Below are 23907 nucleotides of genomic sequence, written 5' to 3' on the forward strand. Positions count from 1 at the left end.
GAAGGGTAAAACCGGACCCCAACCCGACAACACAGGGCGCAAGGCTGGAGGGGGAGGGGACACACCCAGGACAGGACGTCAGTCCATTGCAAGGAATCCCAAGCAGGATTCGAACCTCAGACCGGAGAGCAGGACCCGGCCAAACCTGCTGCGCTACTGTGCCCCCTTTAAGGAATACACTTGTGATTAATAAAGTGCTGAAACAGACAAAACTAATTCAGTGGAACCATATACATTTTCTGCCAGAAGCACAGTCCAGTTAGTACAAAGTTCCTTAAAGACAAATACAAGAGTTATGAAAAATGACATGGCAAGGCTTTGCGCTCACAAGATGTAGGGTAGATGTTGTCATTATGGCTGGCTGGACCAGTATACAGTAAATAAATAACATTATGAAATGTTTAAGCTCTCAGTTTTAAGCACAAAATTCTGAATATGTAACAATTATTTTTCACTTACAAAACCTTTTAATGGTGTTCATGTTACATGTGTAGCTCTAGCATTACTCCTCATCACTAGATCAACACCCCACATCCAACATCCTACTAAACAACAGCACATCCCAGTCTTCCAGTACCTATAATAATGGCAATGAAATATGTCTAAAAGACAACACAAGAGCTACCAGTATTCTTTCCAGAAAAACCATTATTTAAATACACTTTATGTTTCATTTTTCTCTTTTCAAAGAATTAAACACTAAAATCACTTCTTAGAACCTTAAACACACCAAATCAAAATGTTTCATGACAAAAATTTCAAAGCATTTTTGTCATTGAACATTCATATTTATATTTACACTTCTAGATTCTGCATTCATAATCCTGCAGTTTTATTAAAACCTTGCAATTTAAAAGCTCAAGAAGAAATAAAGGGTGTGCAACCACCCCATCATGGCTGTTTTCTACCAGTTTTTATGGGGTTTTTGGAAGTAAAGTCAGAGTACAGTATATTCAGATGAGAACAGTCTGAACAGAGATGAATCAGAGGCCATGAACATTATGAATTCTGATGAATCATCGCTGAGCTTATATGAGCACAAATCCTCTGAAAGAAGAAGAATCAGGTGGTGGTGAACATTCTGAATCCTGAGAGGGCACCACTGAAGTCAAATGACCATGAACACTCTGAAGGCATTGCCCCCTGGAGGATTTTGCTGGCTGTAGAGAAAAAATAGCAAACATCAGCTATTGCCTTTCATAACAGAAAAGAGGACACATATTCAGTTCATATAACAGCCTAAAGCTGGATACAGTTTTAAATGAATGGATTCTCCAGCTAGGACCTTAGTTTAATGATGCTCTCTCCAACACACCTATCTGAGGAAACTCCGTTCCGGAAAGATCCTACGTAGCGCCTCCTCCCATCAACAGGCATGACGTCAAGGTAGCCTCCTGAGTCATTCTGAAGGACACCGGCATGGATGGCAGCTCGGCAAATACTGGACTTCTGTTTAGGAGAGAAGCAAATATTTGTTACGGTAAGAATGATCTCATATATACAGTAACTTTGCAATATATTAGAAGCACCTACATAACAAGTACTGTCCACCTTTCAACCAAAGAGTTTCTCTCAGAGAGAAGGGCTGTGAGACCTCACCATGAACATGCTACAGCCAGAATCAGATGTCTCCAGACTGTAAGGAAAATAGGGATTAGTTAAGGGATCGATGCCCTACATAGAGAAACCATCAATTACTTACATCTGAGTAGAACTTTGTTCCAATGACCCGTGAGTCCCAAGGAGTCTCCTGCAGGCAGTATCGTGGGCAGTACAACCTGTGGGAGCAAGTTCATGGAGTAGGAACAGTGTCTTCATCCATTAGCATGTTAGGACGACAAGGAAGAACAGGCTGCGGATTCAAGAAGCGTTTACCTTGGACAGTGTCTGACCGGCTTTTCGAAAGGACAGAACTGTTCAACTGTAGTCTCGCATGTAATGGCTTTTACTGAAAAAAATTTTAAAAGTTACTACCTGTGAATTTTACTCTAGTAAAATATTGTATTATGATTGTTGCTGCGTATGAGCATTACAAACCTGGCACTTTTGAAACGATGAAGGCATTTGCACTTTGGCTTTTGCTGTGGATTACAGAAATGGGTAAAAATATATATATATATACACATACATGACATGAGAAAGTCTGACTTAACTAAAAGCAAAGAAATACTTGACTGCTCACGCCAGCGTCTGTACTTCATTTGTCTTAGAGGCTGTGAAGCCACTCTTCCGCCCTTTTCTGGTAACATCCAGCCACCCCCCATAGTTGTCTATAACTCCTGAATGCAGAGCAGCTCTGCAGATACTTGATTGCTGCAACATGGAGAACATCATCATCCAGGTCCTCCATTAACATTCCTATGACATGTTGACCTTGACCAAAGTTTGCTAACTATTGAAAACAATGGCCAGTGCTGATCACCCAGGGAGGGATCATTAGACAGCTGAGTCAGTCCCTTCACTCTACTGGCTGAATATAGTTATCATCACAGCCTCATTCCTAATAGTTTTGAATAAATTGATATTCTAAGGAGGTAGAAGGTGGGATAGAGGTTAGAGCTGCATTTAGAAGGTGCCAGCTAGGTAAATTAATAAATAATAAGATTCTGTCTTTCTTAGTGCTTCACCTGTGACCAACTATGATTAGCCTTTTAGTGATAAATGAAGAGTGGCAATGGGTTTCAGTTCATTTACCATGTCATAGAACCCACTTCCTATCACATTGGCTTTGCTGTGGAGACAACCAGCTGGACACTCATACCTAGGAACAGCATCCATGAGAGTATGAAGTCATCAAACATCCTGACAAAGTATCTGAGCCATTAGTAAACTATATTACAGGGGTGAGTAAATGTCCCAGTAAGAAGAAAACATACAAATTACTGATGAAATAAAACAAACTTCCATACCGATTGCATGTTGTGCCTTTACACTGGTCCCGCAACTTTGTCTCACATGAAACCTGTTGAGCTGAACCAACTGTGTCAAGTTTTCGCCTGGGAGACTGAAAAATGCTCAGAAAACTTTGAATGACCTGCCTTGAGAGCTAAATAATGCTGTCGAGCAATACTTCAACAAAAATTCAAAGACATATGTACAAAGTATTGAACCTTAAAGGAGTGCGAGCTGAACCTCTAGGAGAGATGAGGTAACCTTCTATGACATATGATCTGAATCTCCATGATACATGATCTGTTCCTCTAGAATACATGAGTTGACACTCTAGGACATGTGGGTTGACCCTCTGTGAGATGTAAGTTGACCTTGTAGATGGATTCTGACACGGACACTGTTTGTTTCTTGAGTAGAACCCAGCAGCATGAAACTGCTACACTAATGATTTCACCGCAGAGATCTCTGTGGACAGCAGAACCTCCAGCAGTGCTAACTTGGACTGCAACAAACTGCAGTCATTTTTCTTTCTGGTTAGATTCTTTCGATGCCTTCGTAAATGTTTGTACATCTATAAACAGTATTCCATCTTACACATTTGTTGTGTGTTCAGAATTTGCTCTCCCCCCTGGCCCTGTGAGGGTGATGCTGCTCCTGGGGGCATTTTGTCTGAAGGGAGAGAGGCTCTAAGATCCTCAGACTCAACATAGTTGCTTTCCTCTCTTTCTTCAGGGGGACGTTGGTCTGCAGCATCTGCAAACAAGTTTACTGTCGTCATGTAAATCTGAAGAGGACACTGTGCTGTCAGTGTGATAGTGGCACTGTTCCACTGGTAGGCTGCAGCTCTGGGCAAAAACGGGACAGGAGCTGGTAAAGGTGAGGGCATTACAGTGGTCAAATAACAGATTGACTGGAATGACTAGTACCACATGCTGAGGATACCAAACACAAGGTGAAGTTCTCTGAAACCAGAAACACGAGTGTGTGTTCAGTTGTCAGAGACACTTACCTTTGAAGCAGAGGTTGTCTCTACACCCCCCACCATAACTTGGAGGGCAGGCTGAGCATGGTTGTCCATGTTGGTAAGGAGCATGTCCCCACCAGTTACCCCTGCATACATCCAATAACACAAAAAGCTTGGTGACACACTGAAGTCAATGTTTTCTTAACATCCACAGTCCATGTACATGAGCACTATACACTGTATCGGTGTATCATTGTATCATTCAGATCGCTGGGATTCAGTATACTTTTTTATATAGTTCTACTAGTAAATGATAGAAATGTATCCCATGAGCAATTATATGTAAATATGGGGCTTACGGAGGTGAATAGTTGCAAACTAGGTACACGGCTTTAGCCCAGATCATGCCCCAGACATTCATGTTGTAGCATACGTTGATGGCACATCCAATCCGGTTGCTGCTGGCCCATACCATCTAAAATGTAAATCACTGGTTTAATATCAAACCAGTACTTTGGACATTTGTATACTATTATTTGCAAAGAAGAAACAAAAGCAATAAATATTAGACTAGCAGATGTATTCACCCACAAACGGAATACAACAGAGATGGACCTACATCTGGTGTAAAGTGGTATAAAGCTCCGTGTAATGAACTATAGTGTAAAGGAGACTTTTGTGTAAATATTATTATTATAATTATTAATATCATTATTAGGGGTAGAGGTAGAGTGATACAGAGGTTTACCTGTGTATAGTGGGTGCAGACGGGTCCTGAACAACGGAAAGGACAGTAAGAGTTGCACTCTTGAGGATATGGGTACGAGTAGTATCTCACTTCATCATACCAAGCTTGAACATGGAATGTAGGAGGGCGGTCTCTAAAAGCACAAAAATAATTGATCCACCTTCATTTTACTGGACTTTCTGAGACAACTGTTGTTCTTATTTATGCAGAAAGATAAATGTGTTAACATCTTCATTACAAGGAGTGCCCTGAGAATATTAAAGTACCTTCACCCATAACTGAAAAATACCTGTCGATAAAGTTAAATTTAGCCAAAATATTTCTCAGGTATGATAAGACTAACATTGCAAATGTAAACGTAAACAGAACCACCAAGGCAAGACAGGTAAAAGAATTATGGAGATACTGTAAGCAGGGGTAAATGTTTGAAAGCATGGTAAGTAAGGACCAAGGTCTCCAGTTTAACCTGGGGTGTGATGGGAAATCAGAACACGGCACAAAGAGAAAAATTAATGCATGTGTTGTATGAAAATGTAATAAAATTTTGGACAAACTGGGACAGTTATGTTGATTTTCACAAGTTTTCCCTCTGTCCTGCCATTAATCGCCCCCTTTGGGCTGATGAGGTGTTAACAACTGTGAATATGTAGTGCAGTAGAGCAATACCTACTGACAGATATAACTAATGTTACCAGGAACTATGATGCTTGCTTTGCAGACCAACCTTCCCCAGTGAGCCCCGAGGTTCTGTCCAATGTGGCGCATGAGGTTAGCTGGGCCGTGTTCCCAGCGACATGCGTGAGCCCAAGCCTCTGCACTCCGCTCCAGCTCTGTGTCCCAGACCTGCATCACGTGTTTCAGAGCAATTGTAGGAAACAGTCTGCCTTGCATGTATTTCATATGTCACATATTCTGAACACCTGCTTCCCACCCAATAAACATACAGATGTTTATCAAAAACTATTGAATGGGCCTCTCAGCACTTCTGTGACCAAAACCCTACTCTAGTATATTAAAGTTTTTTCTTATCTATCCAGTTTCACCAGATTTCACAATAAAGTTGACTTTGACTTGAGGTACACAAAGGAACAATGACAAACTGATTTCTGTCATTATTTTCAAGTATTATGAGTTCATTCAACATTTATGTGTTTCAACTGTGAGACACCTTTGCAAATGTATGAAGATGGATAATGTGTTTTCATACCATGTACTCCATGTTAGAGGCTGGTGGGTAAACCTGCCCCCTGAGTTTGTTGTGCAGATCAAGAATCAGTTTCATGTCACTCTCTGAGATAGCCCTTCGACCCCTGGGTCTAGCCGCCTCTCCCTCCCCGCCCGGGGCCGTGTATTTCTCCAGTAGCACCTCCAGCAGTGTGGCATTGTGGATGACCAAAGCCACAGCACTCTGGGAGAGAAGAAGGGCCATAACACTAAGCCAATTCTGGGACACAGTCTTCATACTGCCTTCCTCAGACCTTGTTGGGCAGCTTCCAACACAAAGTTTTTCTCAAGCCTAGTGAAAAAGAGAGCCAAAGAAGCAGCGTGATTGGCTGATGCATGAACCGTATGAAGTTCAGTAAATACTTAAAGTAAATATTGTACATGGGAGCTAAAGTGAAGCACTGTGGCTAGTGGCTAGAGGCACACTGACGCCAGAGAGTTCAGCTGCTACAGAAAGAGCTACTGTGAACGTGGTTATTGTCTGACCCCATCTCTCCGGACAGAATGCAAAGGACTAAAACTGGCCAAAAGTACCATGAAACTCACAAAGACTGTTACAATACTATTATTCTTTATTTATGTAACACTTTACAGTTTTTGGTTTGTGTACTAAAATTCTTACAATGATTTTCCCATTTACACAGCAGGGTCTTTTTTATCTGTATCATTTCAGGGCACCTTGAAAGATGTCTTGTGCAACAGCACCAGGATTTCAGCTCCAGACCTGCAGCAATTAATGCAACAACCCTAAACGCTTCGCTACCTGCTGCCCCTGCTGCATAATCATATAATTTCCAATAGTTTCCCACAGTTCATGAGTTTAATGATTAATCCAAACGACAGAACTGCAAAGCTGAAAAGGACAATTGATTCTGGACCTGTATCCTCTAGTTTATTTGCTTTTCTTTGATTATATTTATTTCTTTCAGCAGATTTCACGAGGTTCACAAGTACTATTACCTGTAAATTATATTGACGCACATACATGCATTGCATAGGACGAATTTCCGTTTACCTTTAAAAGCAGTGATTTACCTTTCATAACCAGGTGATTTATGTTTTAGCAATAAATGTCATTTAGTAATGTCTGTACTAACTGAGACAAAAACTCACCTTAGCAGCAAAAAAACGGCGGTCGGTTATGTCCCAAAAATGTTCTTTTTTTCTATTAAAACAGCGCACATTCAAGTAGCCTCACAGTTATGTCCTAATTAAATTTCACTTTAATTAGTCTCAGGTGTAGTAAACTTAACAGGAGCGATATCATATGCTGCTATAATATAGTATATTTCAGTCTGTCAGCATCTTTTTGCCAATCTGGCATGATCATTCGTTTATATATAATTGCTCAGAGATCATTTTAAAACATGACAGCGCCTTTTTTTTCCAGTGATGTTATTCCGTTGGGGACAAGTTTGACAAGTTTAGAAGTCACCTCTTGCCTGGAGGATTTGGCTGATGGAGCGCGTTTCCCGACCCCCTCGTGTCTTTTATACCCCTCGTAGCCCTTTTACACACACATTTACTCCGCAGTCGGGTGTGTGATGCTGCGCGTTTCCAGCCAGTCCTCGCGCTGCGGCGCTCCGCTGCGGCTCGGGTTTCACTGCAGGAACATCGAGAGCTCTGCGAGGAGCGAGGAGTCGCCGAACGTAATTCTCCTCGGCCTCGCCTCTTTCAACGCTTTTCGTCGGGGGATGCAGTGGTGCCAGGCATAGAAAAACGTGTCAAATATTCAAATTCAACATTTTAGCTGCTTGTTTATGCAAATTCACAGTGCATTTTTTTAAGCCGTGTTCGATTAAGCTCGAAATATGATGGTAGTTGTTTGAAATAAATAAATGCAGAATTCCAATTCGTGTTAATTTCACCAGTGCATTTGTATCACGGTACCCTGCCTTGTTCCAGTTTGGGGACTGGGGGACTGAGATAGCGCGTAAAGCCCCAAATCGCGTATAACCGCTTAAACCGTAGGCTACTAATCTGAGCGAATATGTTACCATAAGGCATAACAGTGAATTTATAATACAGAGTAATAGGAATGCATATAATCAATGCTACAAAAACGGCAGTGCACACAAGTGCAGTATATTATACTACACAGTATATATTACACTACACTACACACACACTACACACACACACACAGGTCCTGTACCCGTCACAGAAAAAAGCAAGGGACTAAACTGAGAGGTGAACTGAGAAGGGTATCCGTCCCCGTAGAATGAATTTATTTATTTACTTATTGATATAATTTATTAAAATCTGGGGTCCTCCACATAAAGTTAATTGCGCATAACTGCGACTCTGCTGTATTACAAAAAACAGAGTGAGAGTTGATACCACCGGAGGGCACTTTTGACCAACACTACTAACAAGGCTCTTTGATTTAGTTCAGAATTATTACACTCTGCTCTTGAACCGGACTCCACTTACTGTAATGGGCACTACACTCCTCTCATCTTCTTAATTCTTGATATGAGTCCCAGAAGTTGTGACATTATATACCTACATGATCAGCTCTGTATTTTGTAAGCAAGATGAGGGAAATGAGAATCTCCAGTAACAGCAACAATATATTGCGGAGAACCCAAAAAATTGTTTCACTGTGGCAATGTACCGCATCATATGAAAAATGACAGGTGTATATTGTACACTGCGGCGTATGTTGTACAGTGTATGTTGTTGTAGTAATATGTGCGTTTGTTTATAAAAAGGACTGGTGGAAGACATGGATCCACCCTGTTCTCCCCACCGGGCCAAATAGGGACGATAACAGGGGGGAGGGTCCCGCCGGTCACCGCCCCCCCTCCGCACGAGAGCGCAGCGGAGCTTTTGGGTTGCACAGTGTGTGAGCAGCGGCACGACACAACCGCAACCCCAACCCCCCTAGTCCTGCGCGACCCTAATTGGAACGCCAGGACGTCCCGTGGCTCTGACGTCAACCAGGAGCTGCGACTGTACCGGCACTGCGCGAGCGCGCGGGGGTGGGGGCTACGTGGGGCGGGAGGCGGGGGGGCATAAAGGCAGTGGTTGCGCGCGACTGTAGGGGCTGTCCGTACCGCCGTGCACAAAACACACCTACACAATTACCCACACAGCTACACATTAACACACACACACACACACACACACACACATTTACAGTTACACTCGGTCACCCACTCACTGTCTCACACATACGCGCGCGCGCCTTCGCACACCGTACGACCGCGGTACTGACAGGACTGTCACCGGCCCCTCACCGACGTCTTCCTCAGTACCTTCTCCATCGGCTGCATCACGTGGGAACGCGCATCATCATCATCATCATCATCATCATCGTAATTTTCCTTCATCATCATCAGCATCAGCATCCAGAGTCCGGCCCCTTCAAAGCTCATCCGAACGGCGGGTCGCCGGATGACGGTCCGGATGACGGACCGAACGTCCCTCTGAACGTCCTGGCCTGGCTGTGAAGAACGCGCTCGCTTGTACGCGGGTCTGAACGCGGGTCCGAATGACGGGCGGGCGGTTCGACTTCGACGACGGCGGCTCGTACTGCGGCGGCTGGGAGGACGGGAAAGCGCACGGCTACGGCGTGTGCACGGGCCCCAAGGGGCAGGGCGAGTACGCGGGCTCCTGGTCGAACGGCTTTGAGGTGGTGGGGGTGTACACCTGGCCCAGCGGGAACACCTACCAGGGCCACTGGGCGCACGGCAAGCGCCACGGCCTCGGGGTCGAGAGCAAGGGCAAGTGGACCTACCGCGGGGAGTGGAGCCACGGCTTCAAGGGCCGGTACGGAGTGCGACAGTGTGTCAACAGCCCCGCGAGGTACGACGGGACGTGGAGCAATGGTCTGCAGGATGGATATGGGGTTGAAACCTATGGAGATGGGGGTAAGTGAACCAGCTTCCCCCCTGTGTTCTGGCTCTGCCGCTCCCTCCTGATGTTCCCAGTTTATTAACTCATTTCTGGTCCTTCACTTGGTTGGTGACTTTTTCCCAGTTTATTGAAGTGGCTTCCAGGGTGCTAGTCATCCATAAAATCCCAAATGTACTTAACCGACCGTATATTTCCAGGATGCTGGTCCTTCATCATAACCCCAGGGTTATTGAACTGGTTCGCTGTGTGCCGGTCATTCATAACATTCCCCCTTTACCATAACAGGGTAGAAGACATGATCATGTAGCGCTGCTAAACGTATTTATGGAAATAGGTGGGATGGAAGAATAGAAGTTACAGGGCGTCGCTGGGCTCTAAATGCAGAGCTTGGCAATTTTTTCTCATAGTAATTTGCTTTCTAATGTAAATAGGACATGCTGGTAGCAAACATCATGTATAAAGTGCTATTTCCTGCACTTAGCGTTGCAGGTGTCTTTGCAGTCTGAAGGTTCACAGTTCAAATCCCACTCATGTAGTGTGGAGGAGTACTTACGATGAATTACTCCTGTAAAATTACCCTACTATACAAATGGGTGGAAAATGTAAAATAGCTTGTTGTGCTACCAACCTCCTGTCATGGAGAAAGGCATCAGCTTCAGAAGTTGAATGTGTTACACACACACACATTTTCGGAACCGCTTGTCTCATACGGGGTCGCAGGGAACCGGAGCCTACCCGGTAACGCAGGGCATAAGGCCGGAGGGGGAGGGGACACACCCAGGACGGGACACCAGCCCGCCGCAAGGCACCCCAAGCGGGACTCGAACCCCAGACCCACTAGAGAGCAGGACCCGGTCCAACCCACTGCGCCACTGCGCCACCGCGCTCCCCCTGAATGTGTTACCTTTTAAAAATTAGTTTTTTCCACATATCTAAACATGTACATCACACTGTCAGAAACCGCTTGTTCCAAGCAGGGTCACAGCAAGCCTGAGCCTAACTCGGCAACACAGGGCGCAAGGCTGGAGGGAACGCACCCAGGGTGGGACGCCAGTCTGCCGCAGGGCACCCCAAGCAAGACTTGAACCCCAGACCTGCCACAGAGCGGAACCCGGCTAAGCCTGCTGTGCCGCTGCGCCCCTTGCTAAACATGTACTGTGAAAAAAATAAATTTTTAAATGTGTGCAACTTTTAATTGAGTTGCTTTGATTTATAATTTGGCTTTGTACCTTTTCCTTCATCTCTCATGACATTCAGCAGATAGAATTGATTAGTTGTTGTATGTCATAGTTGTGTTTTCACGAGCTCCACTGCAACACCATAGAGTACTGTGGTACTGTGCATTACTGGCAGGTCACTGGATTGGAAGGGTCAGAGTGGAGTTCATACCTACATTCATACCTAAAATTAGTGACATGCAACACAATATGTGTGAACCTGAAGTATTGATGTTTGACTGTTTTGTTATTGAACTGTTTCCTTACTGTATATGTCTTCGGAATTCAATTGCCCAGATGCACCAAACTATAATAGGCATAATAGGCTACAAATATTAACCCCAGGTTCATTAAAAATTTACATTAAACCTAGTACAGTCAATAAGTTCTAAGACTGGCCCCCACATGGCCCTTCTGTGGTTACAAGTCATCAGCACAGCAGCGCCACATCACACATGGCAGGCAGTCTTAGAACTTATTGACTGAAGCACGTATTTGGGTGTTGTTTATGGAGGGTGAGGATTTATTTCAGTCTCTTTCATAAAAATGTCTGAAGTGAAGTGCTGTGCCCTGTTATGGTGTGTCCCGCTGGAGAAGCTGAATTACAAAAAGCTCAGAAATGGCATTCTTTGAGATGGCGGTGGAGAGATTCTTTTCCTTTACATGCATACCTAAAGGAATAGCTCATAAGTAATAATAATTGTGCTTTTGCCCTGACGGTGAGAATGAAGATATCAGCTTTTGGCATTCTGACTTCCTTATCATGGCAGTTCTTCCGTGGTGCAGTTGTCTGTTCTTACCCGGCCCCAACCCCTAAACCTCAGGCCTGCTCCTGACATTCCTCATTCCTGGCTTTTTAACATAAAGCTGTTACTCCTTATGCCCCACTCTGTTCTTTTTACCTTCCTTGCCCACCCCTCATCCTTCTGCTGTTTATCCTTCGCCCAAACCACTCTATGTCATCTTCTCACCCCACCTCTAACACCCCAAACCCCTTACTCTCCTATGTCAACCTCTTTCCCTGCTGCTGTTACCCTCCATGCCTGGATCACATGATACATTTTAGTGCTAAAACTGGATGTGGTCAACTTCAGTGGCGTACTGTATGAGCATTACAAGCTGCTGACTGCAGAAGTTCTGCGTTTTGAATTTTTAAGTTTTGCCAATGGTGAATTTAAACTATAATACATAGCTACAATATTTATGTAATACTTATACATGAACTACAATATTAAACCTAGTCCAAGGCTTGCTACAGGTGAGGATTGTTCAGTTTGCACAGTGTGTACAATAACTCTGATTCGTTTCTCTAACAGGTACATACCAGGGTCAGTGGATGGGAGGCATGCGCCATGGTTACGGCGTTCGTCAGAGCGTTCCCTATGGGATGGCCACAGTCATCCGCTCACCACTCCGCACCTCCCTGGGTTCCCTGCGCAGTGAGCAGAGTAACGGCAATGTGTTTCAGGACATGACGGCAGACAGCTCCACCGGAGGCAGGGGTGGCTTTGTTCTCAATGTTCACAGTGACAGCGAAGTTGGAGGCAAGAAGAAAGGTCTCTTCCGCAGGGGGTCATTGTTCGGCAGCCTCAAGCAGTTGCGCAAGTCTGAGTCTCGCTCTTCCATATCAAGCAAGCGCAGCTCAGCCCGTAGTGATGGCACTATGAGCCGCATCAGCTCTAGCGACGGCAACTCGTCCGTCAGCTACAGCGAGGGGCCTGAGGAAGAGCCACACACAGAAGATAACGTAGATGCGACCACCACTGAGTCCTACATGGGCGAGTGGAAGAACGACAAGCGCAATGGCTTCGGCATCAGTGAGCGCTCTAATGGCATGAAGTACGAGGGCGAGTGGCTGAACAATCGTCGTCATGGTTATGGCTGTACACTGTTTCCCGATGGCACCAAGGAGGAGGGCAAGTACAAAAACAATGTTTTGGTGCGTGGAATCAGAAAGCAATTGATTCCACTAAAAAACCACAAAACCAAAGAGAAAGTGGATCGCGCTGTTGAAGGGGCAAAGCGAGCAGCTGCTGTAGCAAGAACTAAAGTGGAAATAGCAGCTTCAAGGTGAGTGGGCCTGAAAGGGTATAAACATACAAACACGTAGAGTTCTTCCAGAATGATCTGTCCTCTACTTTCATCCATTGTGTTGAAAGGCGTATGTCCGTTGTTAAGTTCATCCATCTGTTTTCTAGTAGTTCTCTTGTTCTTGTTCCTCCAACTTTGCAAAGAATTACTTTCTTTTTAAGACCTTCACAAGATGTGATAATGGAAAGTCAGATGATTTGGGGAGACACTCCTGTAGCCAACAGTGTGGATGATTGGATGATGATCCAGTAGGCAAAGACAGAGCAGGAAGGGCTCCCTAAGGGCAGGAGACAGTACTTAGAGGGGTTCCTTCTGGCTGAGGCAGAGTTGAGTGCTGGTTTTGTATGCTAGGCTTTGATGGGTGATAGTCCTGTTGGAAGAAGCACTGCTGGGTGGTGGTCCTGTGGGCAGAACCTCTGCTGAGTGATGGTCCTGTGTACTGAGACAGTCCTGGTAGGTATTTCTACAGGCAGAATCAGTGTTGAATGTAACCCTAACACAGCTTTTGAAGCAGCACCCAGATATGAAATGACTAAATTGCAGTCCATGTCCTGAATTATCAGTATGTCAGTAAACTGTGCAAGAAAAATACAGAAAACAGGCTGAAAAGACATGCCCACTTAAATAGAGTTTTACCAGAATAACTTCTCCTTAACTTGGGTTTTGAAAGGGGACCATGCATTGTCACTGTGACTAGGCCCATCAGTAGGGTTACCGATCATTTCTTATATTTGCTCCAACTTTCCTCCAGTTTTTTCGGTCATCACTGTTTTTTTTTTTTCTGAGAATCCAGAATACAATCCAGAATCTATATAACAATTCTCATAATGTACGCCAGGTATGGTATGCTTAGTTTCATAATTTGATCTTCCAGTGAAACCTCTAGCTTGATTTAAATCAAGACCAGTGTGTGCTTTCCTAGCTGTCCATGGTGTTCTCAAAAGTGTCTCCCCCAGTACCACGGTGAAAAGGAACACATTATTACTTCTTCGGTCTCCAGTTTTGAAATCCATGTAGGGTAATAAAAATTACTACTGAACAAACAGATATAATCCTCAGGTTTCTGGTTATCTTGGTGCACTTGAGGACATTTCCCAGAGCTATCATTGTAACTGTGCTAAATACAAGTCTTCAGTGAATCTCTTGACTGTTAGATTCCTTGTTGTTGATCAGTGATCCCCAGTAACAAAAGCTGTCACCTTCTGTCAAAACCATCAGTGTAGTTGGCTGGTGTTCCAGTTGTCATGTTTTTAGTTTTCTTCCTCATTTAATTGTAATACTCTTCTTATCTTCTCCACTTTGACTTTTTTGTTGGATTTTGAGGGCTTCTTGCACTGTTAGTGTTGTTGTCAAGCATACTGGAGATTTTAGATGTTCCTTCCACCAGTTTTGAACCTGCATTTTCTTCTAGTCTCACTTCTCTCATGTGTTCAACGTATAAGTTAACAAGGTAAAGAGAAAGTATGTAGCCTTGTGTTAATCCTTTGCCAACTTGAAACCATTTGGTTTCACCATGTTCTAACTGTGATCTTCTGTTCAAGTCTACAAGTTCTTCATCAGGATAATCAAATGTTCTGGTACTACCATTTTCCTGGGTACATTGCACATTTTGAGATACCACAAAGGCTTTGCTGTGGTCTGTGATCTCTGTGGCCTTTTCCATTATTCTTCTTTCAACAGCAACAATGTCTGTTGTTCCCTGTCTTTTTCTGCATCTGATTTCTACATCATGCAGCTACCAATGTATCGCTTCAGTCCTCAGTGAATGACCTTCAGCATGATCTTGCTGGCATGTGAATTTAGGGAAATCGTGTCACAATTTACACACTCTGTGACATCTCCTTTCTTTCATATTAAGGTGTCAACTGACCTTTTACAGTCTGTTGGCCACTCTGTGGTTTTCCTGATTTGCTGGCATAAATTGCAAAGCACCTTGAGTGATTCTTCTTCCTTTTCCAGCCTAATAAATGACATGGCACACAACTTCCATCCTATTAAATTTCATTGCACTTATTCTCCATCTTATTATATAAGTTTTATTTCTTCCTCCCATTATATTAAGTTAGCAAAGAATGCAACTCTACTTGGGGGTTTTTGAACTTGTGTGTAGCCCCTGTTCTTCATACAGATCTGGTGCCTAGTTTTACTGAATCATGTTGATCCAGCTCCTCTTTTTCTTGAGCCACAGTGATCCAGCTGCAAGTTTTTCAGATCTTCATAGACCTGGCCTCTGGTTTTACCATGCTGCATAGATCTGGCTCCCACACTTTGTCTCTTTCAGCCTTCTCTTTGTGTGGGAGGAGCTGGGAGCACTGAGTGACAGTCCAAAGAATGACATTGCTCTGAGAGATGAAGAGCTGGAAGGATGAAATTTAAGAACAGACTATATTTAGAGGTGAGTCCGAAACAGGCTGTGTTCAAGGGCCATGAAATCCAGGCTGTGCCCCTCAGAGAGCTGAGTCGTGCACATCTCAGGACTCGTAACTGCCTTCCGTGTGTCAGTAGTGAGACTACTCCATGAATTCTGAACTCCGGCTGAAAGCCAAGAAGGCCTGCTCACAGTACTCTGCTTTTCTTGTGCTCCTTTCCAACACTTTTCTCCACCTTTCTTCTTCATCCCAAAACTGGATGGCAGGGCACAGTCGGATGGGACTGCAGCAAAGTGTCCCTGTGGGCTCAGAAATAATTTCACATGGTTTGTTTGCACTGGCAGCTGGAGGAGCTCAGTGAAATGAATCCCCTGCTTTTACAGTGTTTGGTCAGCCGTTCTGCGGTCACAACACACTGCCAGGACAGAAGGGACAAGTACTTTCGGACAGAAATCCTGACACTATAAAGCATGGCACCCTCTTTTTAAGCCACAAAGCTCTCTGCTCTACTCAGACTTCTGAAGGGATTAATGAAGCCCCCCCCCCTCTCCAGAAGCTACTGTTTCACTTTGGACAGCATCCCTGCCACTCTCCCCTGAAGGTCTTGTGACTGGCTGGCCTTTTAATGGCCATTCAGTTTTCTGAGGGGAATTTTTTGCAGTCGTGAGCTGGATTAGCTAACCATGTTCAGCTCACCTAGTGCTTTCTGTTGATCACCTTTTGCATAAACTAAAATGATCCACCTGTGTTCTGTGTTGACGTCGTTTAAGCTCAGCTTTGATGCAATGCATCATAGGGATGGGGGACTGGGTGGATCCTTCATAACTGCTCACATCTGCCGTCTACAGAACCACCCATGCAAGGGCCAAGGCAACCGCAGCGGATCAGGCAGCTGAGGCAGCAAGCCAGGATTCCCTCCTCGCCAGAACCTTGGCTAGGGAGCTGTCCCCGAGCTTCCACCAGCCAGGTAACCTCTGAGCTACCTTGTAAGGCTCAAAAAGTTGCACATAATACAGTGGAAAGAAGATAAGATGTAACTAATTCTTGAAGTGAGCTCATTAAATCGCTCCAGTTAAAATTTGGTTTCAGACATGGGCCATGCTCTCTAAATTTGTCAGATGAGCAGATGAATAAATAACACTATTCCGTGACAATAGATAAGCAAAGGAAAAGTTATGACAGCAGTAATGGAATTATCAGCTAGGCATTAAGGAAGCAGCATTTCATGGCCAACCAGTGGAACCTACATGTTCCCGGTCAACGAGTGGAAGACGCATGTTTGAGGTCAACGAGTGGAGCATGTTTCTGACACACAGTTTTAACTATTTGGATGAAACAGTTGCACCCAGCATATTTTTAATAAATTACAACTTAACCTAACTTATATTTTCAGGACCTGATTATATCAAGCAAAGGTTCAGTGAGACTGAAGAAATAAAGGAAGTCCCTAAAGAAAAGCCAAAGGATAAATCCCCGTCAGGAAGTCCTCACTTCTACCGGAAAGGCACAACCCCCAGCCACTCGCCAAGCCACACGCCCAGCCACAGCCCTCCATCTTCACCACATAGCCACAAGAAGAAAGCTCACCATAGCAAGCTGAGCAGGGAAAACAACCCACCCAGTGCCCCCCAGAGGGCAGACAGGAGTTCCACCAAAGCAGCATCGCAGCCAACATTTGAGAGGCAGAACTTCCCTCCTCCCAGCATACCTAGGAGAGCAGAAGTAGCACCAGCAAACAGCTCAGGAAATGGTCAAGTCCTCAGTCAGTATCACAGCTACCGCGTGAAGGCTGTGGTGAAGATCCCACCAGAGGAGCCAGAGGAACCGGAAGACAAAGGCCCGATGAGCCAGTCTAGCCTCGCAAGGATGCCCCCAGCCCCCCCTCGGCAGTTCCAAACACCTACTCCAAAACCCATGATGGCTAAGTCACTCCCCCAGGAAAGTAAATCAGAACCAAAGCTGAAGAAGCAGGAGTCACTGAAGGCAAAGAGTCTGGCGGAAACCAAGAGGAGCAGCATGGAAACCCAGAGCGAGACTGCAGAGCTGGAGACAGTGAGTGGCTTCTTCACCAGAAGGTCGCATGGTCAACACCAAAAGGGACATAGATGTTGGACTGTTGTTAGGTTGCTTAGTATTAGCTGTTACACAAAATATTTCTCAGTAGTTGTATTTTTTCTTATTAAAATAGCTTCCAGTAATACTGGAGCTTCCACTGTAAAAACACCTTTTTCATTTGAAATTTCACTTCCTGACTAAGAAACTTGGCATAAATCCCAATTTGGTTCAAAGTCAGGGTTCAGTAGGAAATTCCGCTCTTTGAGCTGCAGGAATTTAATATTGGAAATGCGATATTCTAAAGATCTGAATGGGATTTTTAAATTACTTGCAGCTAAACAGAAATTAGAAATTTGTGCTCATTTTCTTTTTCAGGGTCCAAACTCCATTTTGGTTGCCCTTGTGATGTTGATAAATGTTGGTCTGGCGATTATTTTTGTTCACTTCCTAACTTGATGGGTCTGAAATTCAGGTAAGCATTTTTAATTACCATTTGAGGATGTTCATATATGGAAAATTTTGAAAAAGTTTCTGTTCTTTGTGTAATTTTGCTTTTGTGTTTTTTGTGTTTTTTCTTTTGCTGGTAGTGTTATAAAACAAAACACTGTAATTTCTGTTTTCCAGCTGTGGATGAATGTTTAATGTCATGTAATTTAATGAAGTGACGCTCAAAATGTTTTGACTCTTCAGTGAATTCATGACATCTAGAGGCTTGAGCCTTAATTCTTGGCAGTTGTGTCAAGGGACAGTCAGACACCCCCAGGCTGCGGTGTGTGGCTCGTTGAAGTAGCTGACCCCAGCACGAACCACGCGCACGCATGACCCCTCCCCCCCAGCTGGACCATGATGCCGGACGTGCAGAAGGGTCTGGGTGACAGAGGCTGACAGCTGCTGGACTATTTTACGGCTTGACGTCACGGTGGGAAGGCGCGCAAGTGGCTGCCAGGCTGTGGTGCTGCAGTCAGATGGATACATCACCCCCAGTTAGCAGAGCCCCACCCCAAAGAAACTCCCCGTATGAAGTCCAGATCCATCCAAACCCTCTCTGGGTTCAGGGACACTGACACAACATGCATGGTACTGTGTTTTTTTTTCCTTTTGTTTTTTTTTTGGTCATTTATATATTTATTAACCTGTCATTAACATGTCCAACTTTCTGATTGGATTAAGACCCATCTTTTCTTTTAACCTTGTAAAGATCCACATCTTTTTAACAACTTAATCATTATGAAAAAGCCTAATGTAAGTGCAATATCATTTCAAAAGTATTTTAAATGTAATTTATTGTTCTGTATATTATTTTGATTTGTTTGGCATTTATTTATTGTGTAATAAATGGAAGGCAGCTTTGAAGGGTTGTTTGATTGGTTGCTGTGGAAAGCAGCTCTGCAGAATAATGTCTGTTGAGGGCTGCGCTTCTTTAGGGCCATTTGATTGGAGAAACTGAAGTCCTGATTGGTTGGCTGTTGGAAAACAGCACTACAGACTATTTGATTGGCTGCTGCGGATGGCAGTAATGAATTTTGATTGGACATTGAGGAACACACTTTGAAGTTTTTTTTGGTTATTGAGAAAGGTAGCTCTATGGAGCTTTTGGTTGGCTGCTGTGGAATTTACCTTAGGGCTATTGAAATGGCTCCTGTGGAAGGCACTACTACAGAGTTTTTGATTGGCTGTTGTGGAAGGCAGCTGTTTGAGACTATTTGATTGGCTGTTGAGGAACTCGGCTCTTAATGTCTATTTGATTGGTCGGTGCTGACAGCAGCTCTGTTTCGCGTGGTTTTTGTGGAATGCAAAACTGTAAAGCAGGAAAGAAGGCAGAATTTGAATGTCTTATAGTATTATCCATAAACTTTGAAGAAATGTTGCTAATTAGACTAGTAATATTTCAGAAATATTGTTTTGATGATGTGCATGGATTTTAGAAGAATGGCTTACTGCTTGTAGTGTTGCATCGGTAAGGAGAAGCGGAGGTGAGCGGGTAGCTGCCCTTCAGCACAGCGCTGATGAGTGTGTGCATGGAAAAATAGAGATGTAGTGTATCGAGTTCGCGCTCGATGAACACTGTAGTAAACTCATTGAGAGAGTTACAAGGTGTGTAAGAAAAACGGTGGATAAGGTGCCTTTACACTTACGTTTACCTCAGAGAAACCGCAGTCCTCAGATGGACAACTTGTCTTAACAGTGCAGCATGTTCAACATGTGCAGTGTGTGTGGACCTTTGGGATGCTGTGCTTTTCAGCTGGAGGTCACAGTGCCGTTTGTTACAGCTGTCAGTACAGCTCAGTGTGTGTGAATGAGTGAGTGAGTGAGTGAGTGAGTGAGAAAGATGGGTCTCACAGGGATACTTTGCTTTAATATTTACCTGCTTAAATGTTAAATAGATATACAACATGTACTAGTATAAATAGTTGGCCAAATATTGAGGCAAGGGCTTTCTAAAGATAAATCATCTTTATTCTAGTGTTTTTTTTTTTTTTTTTTTTTTTTTAAATTTTGCATGTTTTAGTTTTCAAGACGTGAACTAAGCTGAGGTGTTGTGGACATGTGCCAGGAGATATCTACCTTTGTGAATGTAGCGTGCAACATGTAGCCATCAGCAGGTGGGCCTGTCAGTGCAGGAATGTGTGTGTGTGTGTGTGTGTGTGTGTGTGTGTGTGTGTGTGTGTGTGTGTGTGTGTGTGCGTGCGTTTTAGCCAAAGTCTGTTCAGATATCATAAGTGCTGTGAGAAAGTTGAAAGTGGAAAAAGAAATTACTGCCATCAGACCTAATGTGAAATTTCATCATTTCAGATGTTTTCTTTACATGGCTGTATAAAGCTGTGGGTTTCCTGTTTGCTCATTTCTTGAAATTTCTTTCCACCAATTTCACACAAAAATTTCTGTAGTAATTGAGTGCAAAAGTCTATGGGCTGCTGTTTTTTTTTTTTTTTAAGTAACAGGACATGTTGTGCTGTTTATACTTAAATTATGTGCAATTTATACAGCATTTTTACAGAGCATCCAGAATGTTTTGGTATTTTTCTAAAATATGCACTGTTGTATTTTAACTTTTCAGCTATCTTGTTTGTAATTGGGTAATGTACAGTACAATTATTTTGACTATAAAACTAGTTTGTAATTATATGTTCCATTTTGGACAGATAAACCCTAAACATTTGGACTGAAAAAGGTGTCCTTAAAATTGTGCTGTTGAAACAAAAATTTAGAAGTTTTGATAACCAAAGTTTCCCAGAAGCTGATTGTTACATTTCTAAAAATCTCTTTCCATGAACAATAAAGGAAAAACTTCACCAGGCGCCATCTTTTTCTTGTTTCTGTTCACCCTCATCAGTGAAACTATTCAAACATTCAGTCACTAGTACTAACAAAACCTGCCAATACTTATTTTAAAGAGTTGTTTGTTGTTTAGAATAAATTCTTATCAATACATTTATCATCATTATATTCATCTCAGTTCCATCTGCAATCCTGGGAATGCCTTGAGGCATCCTCTATTGCGCTCCTAAAATTAGGCCTGGCCTGAGCCTGGCCACGCCCACTGCACCACAAACTAGCCTCCATGCTAGCATACCCCCAGCAATGCAATACCTCTCAACCTTAAATAGGGCTTGAAGCCTTATATATGTTAGCTTTATGTCGCTTTTTTTAGATGCCTTACTGGAAACTCAATGAATCACATCTGCTCACTCCTAACACTCCTGATATCTGCACATCCACATACCTGCTCAGCACGCAGAGCTTGTTCTGTTCTGACACAGTCATTTCACAGGAGGCAGCAGAGTCATTGACTGACAGTTCGTCTGGGGTGAAATAACAGTGCGAGATTCCTCCTCACTGTGAACCCCTCCCCTCGTGCATCTCCTGGTAGCCAGTGGAGATGTCCAGATGTGAGAAACATCAGCATGTCTGACTGAGACATTTACGTGGGAAGTGGTTTAAGTGGGATGTGTTCTACTGACACCTCTGTGTGTGGAAGCATTCTGAGATAAGAAATGTCCTTGACTGTTTTCTGCGTACCAGCAGAGAACCTCAGCAAACCCTAGTCTATGCAGATGATTGACAGACCTGTAAGGTCAGCAGGCACACTGGGATCACTTAGTCCTTCAGCACCTGCCTTTCCTTGTCAGTCCCAGCTATCTCTCCGCCAAAGAGCCCTCGCCACCCATGCTGCAAGCTCCGCCCACACCCCCCGGCTCCACCCTGGATGACCCTTTGAACATAGTTATATGCAACATAATGTCATGTGCATGGAGAAACCTATCACTGGAGCAGCCAGACCTGGAAGGAGATACTAAATGATAATAATAATACATTGAGATTAGTAACATTTGGAAGGACTACAAGTAGTTTACCTGGCACAAAGTTAAAGAGAGTTCATTCTTGAGGAGTAATCGTCGATGTCAAGGATGTGTGGCTGAAGTAAAGCCACACAAGGACAGATGGATGCTGATCTTAATGCTGATGGTACTTCCCAGATCCTTGGGTCCAAAGAGCAGTTTGCCTTTTTTGACTGGAAAACATCTGTAATACTGCATATGCTCAAAAACCACTTAATATAAGCTGGTTTTCTTACATTTTGTATGAACAACTTACTTGCAATTTACTGGCTTTTGGAGATGCCACCGTCACAGTCTTAGGGCTTGGGGCCCCAGTTTCCCACAATGATCTAGAGCTGGAGAGTTCCGAACATTCCTTCCTACATATTGCGCACATAAAGCATCTTGTAGAAACTAATCCACTGCACGCCATCATGCAGTATTTGTATTTTGTTTGTTGGCAAGTTTATTTCCAAGAGTGAAAGTGGAAACCTTGCACTGTCAGGAGTAGAGGTGAGTAATTTAGTAAACACTGCACCCACGTGGCAGCATCCCAGTGACCTTCCATTTATTTACAACAGCAGTATTTTAAACTCAGATGAACCACTTTTTTGTTTATAGGGGAAGCTGGTAGCATAGTGGTTAAAGCTGCTGTCTTTAGTCCCAAAGGTTGCAGGTCTGAAGCCCACCTCCATCTGTAGTACCATTGAGCAAGGTACTTACCATGAAGTTGCTCCAGTACAACTACCATAAATGGATAAATAATTGGAAGTACTTTAACACTGTAAGTTTCTTTGGAGGAAAGTGTCAGTTAAATGAATAAATGTTACAGGGTAAATTCTTGACTTATAAACTTTCAGAGGTATGAACAAACTTGGCAAAAAGCCCGACTGCCTGTGTCAATGTTTAAGTAACTATGAAGGCATTCACTAATGTATACCCCATATTCTCCGCCAAGTTGTCATCACTGTTGTTGATATAAATTTGCATGCCTGTCACTAAAATGTGCTTCTTGTGTTACATTCTGGACAGCAAATTGTGTTTTAAAAGTGCTGATAGCAGATGAAAGAATAGTGCACAATTTCTAAGGAAATTTAAGTTAAGATAAATAGCACACCACTCATTTTTAACATCAGAATTAGTTATTACCGTCAAACCTATTTTGCACATTGTCTGCAAACGATGAGGACATTTCAGGTTGTGAGTAGGTCTCCAGTTTTAACTCTTTTAAAAAAGTAGTACAATACATGTATAGGTATGCATTACTACTTTGCTGTTTGACTGATGCATTATGGAAAGATGCTTACAATTTTGCAGGTTAAATACCTTCTCCAAGGTTAGTTTTAGAGTTATGCTTATAGTTAAAAATAAATGGGTCCACACCTGGGACTTGCTCACCTTCAGATGACACAACCATATTCATAACTTTAAAATTATCAGTAACATTGTTTTTTACATGTTGGAAAAGGCAGCACATGAACATAAGAAAGCACAGAATAAATTGTGACATAATGAAAAGGCAGTCAATTTCATTGTCATGCAGTGATGACCAACCGCTGGAGTCAATAACTTGACTCATGGTGCAGCTTGACATCTGTGTGGAATGTCCCCAGTCTCTCTGGCACATTAACTGAGGTCTCTTGTGGGAAAGTAAAGCCCATCAGAGTGAAATTCAAAAAGGCCAACTTCCCACCCACTGATTTTCAACATGTTGACTGTATTTGTGTGCCAAAAAAGTATTTACAGAAAAAAGAAAAAAATCCTGTCATATTTCAGCATGTCATAATTCATAGCTGTTTTGTATTAGTAAAGGACAATAAAACTTGAGCTAATAAACATTTTATCTTGCACATTTAATTTTATACATAAATGATAAACATATCACAAAAATGTTACTGTTATGTTTATTGTGTTTTACTTTTAACACTTTGCTTAATTAGTGTTCCTAACCTTTCAAATGCAAGACTGCATCAGTATCACCAGTTTCATGAACATCTTATTGCTCAAGCTTCTTACAGAGAAAAGCCTGAGCAAAAAGCATAAAAATATAAGTAAATCACTTAAAGCAACAACATAAAAAGTTACTAATCAAGACAAACTGAAACTGGTGCAAAGGGCAAAATTAAATTTTCCATGCTATTTGTCCACTCAGTTTAATAGACAAATT

The 23907-nt window shown here is 43.1% G+C and overlaps 2 protein-coding genes across 3 annotated transcripts; one reads left to right on the top strand and one right to left on the bottom strand.

The window, feature by feature from the left end:
* Positions 1 to 879: 879 nt before the first annotated feature.
* crispld1b (cysteine-rich secretory protein LCCL domain containing 1b) lies at positions 880 to 6066 on the bottom strand. Its single transcript, XM_018757648.2, has 14 exons — positions 5812 to 6066; positions 5329 to 5447; positions 4605 to 4737; positions 4216 to 4331; positions 3902 to 4002; positions 3487 to 3645; positions 2910 to 2970; positions 2695 to 2761; positions 2183 to 2313; positions 2038 to 2081; positions 1876 to 1948; positions 1703 to 1778; positions 1316 to 1449; positions 880 to 1160 (listed from the first exon to the last, which is right to left on the bottom strand). The coding sequence occupies exons 1-14, from the start codon at positions 6064 to 6066 to the stop codon at positions 1109 to 1111; spliced, it is 1521 nt and encodes a 506-aa protein (XP_018613164.1). The 3' UTR covers positions 880 to 1108.
* Positions 6067 to 8791: 2725 nt separating this feature from the next.
* Positions 8792 to 19934, top strand: LOC108937481 (junctophilin-1-like). Of its 2 annotated transcripts, none has more exons than XM_018757466.2 (6): positions 8792 to 9703; positions 12223 to 12976; positions 16215 to 16333; positions 16760 to 17418; positions 17797 to 17893; positions 18046 to 19934. In XM_018757466.2, the coding sequence occupies exons 1-5, from the start codon at positions 9325 to 9327 to the stop codon at positions 17875 to 17877; spliced, it is 1992 nt and encodes a 663-aa protein (XP_018612982.2). In that variant the 5' UTR covers positions 8792 to 9324; the 3' UTR covers positions 17878 to 17893; positions 18046 to 19934. The 2 variants fall into 2 exon arrangements, with proteins under 2 accessions (XP_018612982.2, XP_018612983.2); XM_018757467.2 differs by having other exon boundaries at positions 8793 to 9703; positions 18112 to 19934.
* The last annotated feature ends 3973 nt before the right edge of the window (positions 19935 to 23907 follow it).

Source organism: Scleropages formosus, chromosome 7 (genome assembly GCF_900964775.1).
Source record: "Scleropages formosus chromosome 7, fSclFor1.1, whole genome shotgun sequence".
Taxonomy (NCBI): domain Eukaryota; kingdom Metazoa; phylum Chordata; class Actinopteri; order Osteoglossiformes; family Osteoglossidae; genus Scleropages; species Scleropages formosus.

Excerpts from the sequence above, each read along its gene's own strand:
- crispld1b (XM_018757648.2), bottom strand. The coding sequence starts at position 6,066 with ATGAAGACTGTGTCCCAGAATTGGCTTAGTGTTATGGCCCTTCTTCTC. Across the intron at positions 2,082-2,182 it reads AATGAAGTACAGACGCTGGC|CAAAAGCCAAAGTGCAAATG; the intron begins GTGAGCAGTCAA and ends TGTAATCCACAG. Across the intron at positions 1,949-2,037 it reads CATCGTTTCAAAAGTGCCAG|TAAAAGCCATTACATGCGAG; the intron begins GTTTGTAATGCT and ends AATTTTTTTCAG.
- LOC108937481 (XM_018757466.2), top strand. The coding sequence starts at position 9,325 with ATGACGGGCGGGCGGTTCGACTTCGACGACGGCGGCTCGTACTGCGGC. Across the intron at positions 16,334-16,759 it reads CCCGAGCTTCCACCAGCCAG|GACCTGATTATATCAAGCAA; the intron begins GTAACCTCTGAG and ends TTATATTTTCAG. Across the intron at positions 17,419-17,796 it reads AGACTGCAGAGCTGGAGACA|GGTCCAAACTCCATTTTGGT; the intron begins GTGAGTGGCTTC and ends TTTCTTTTTCAG.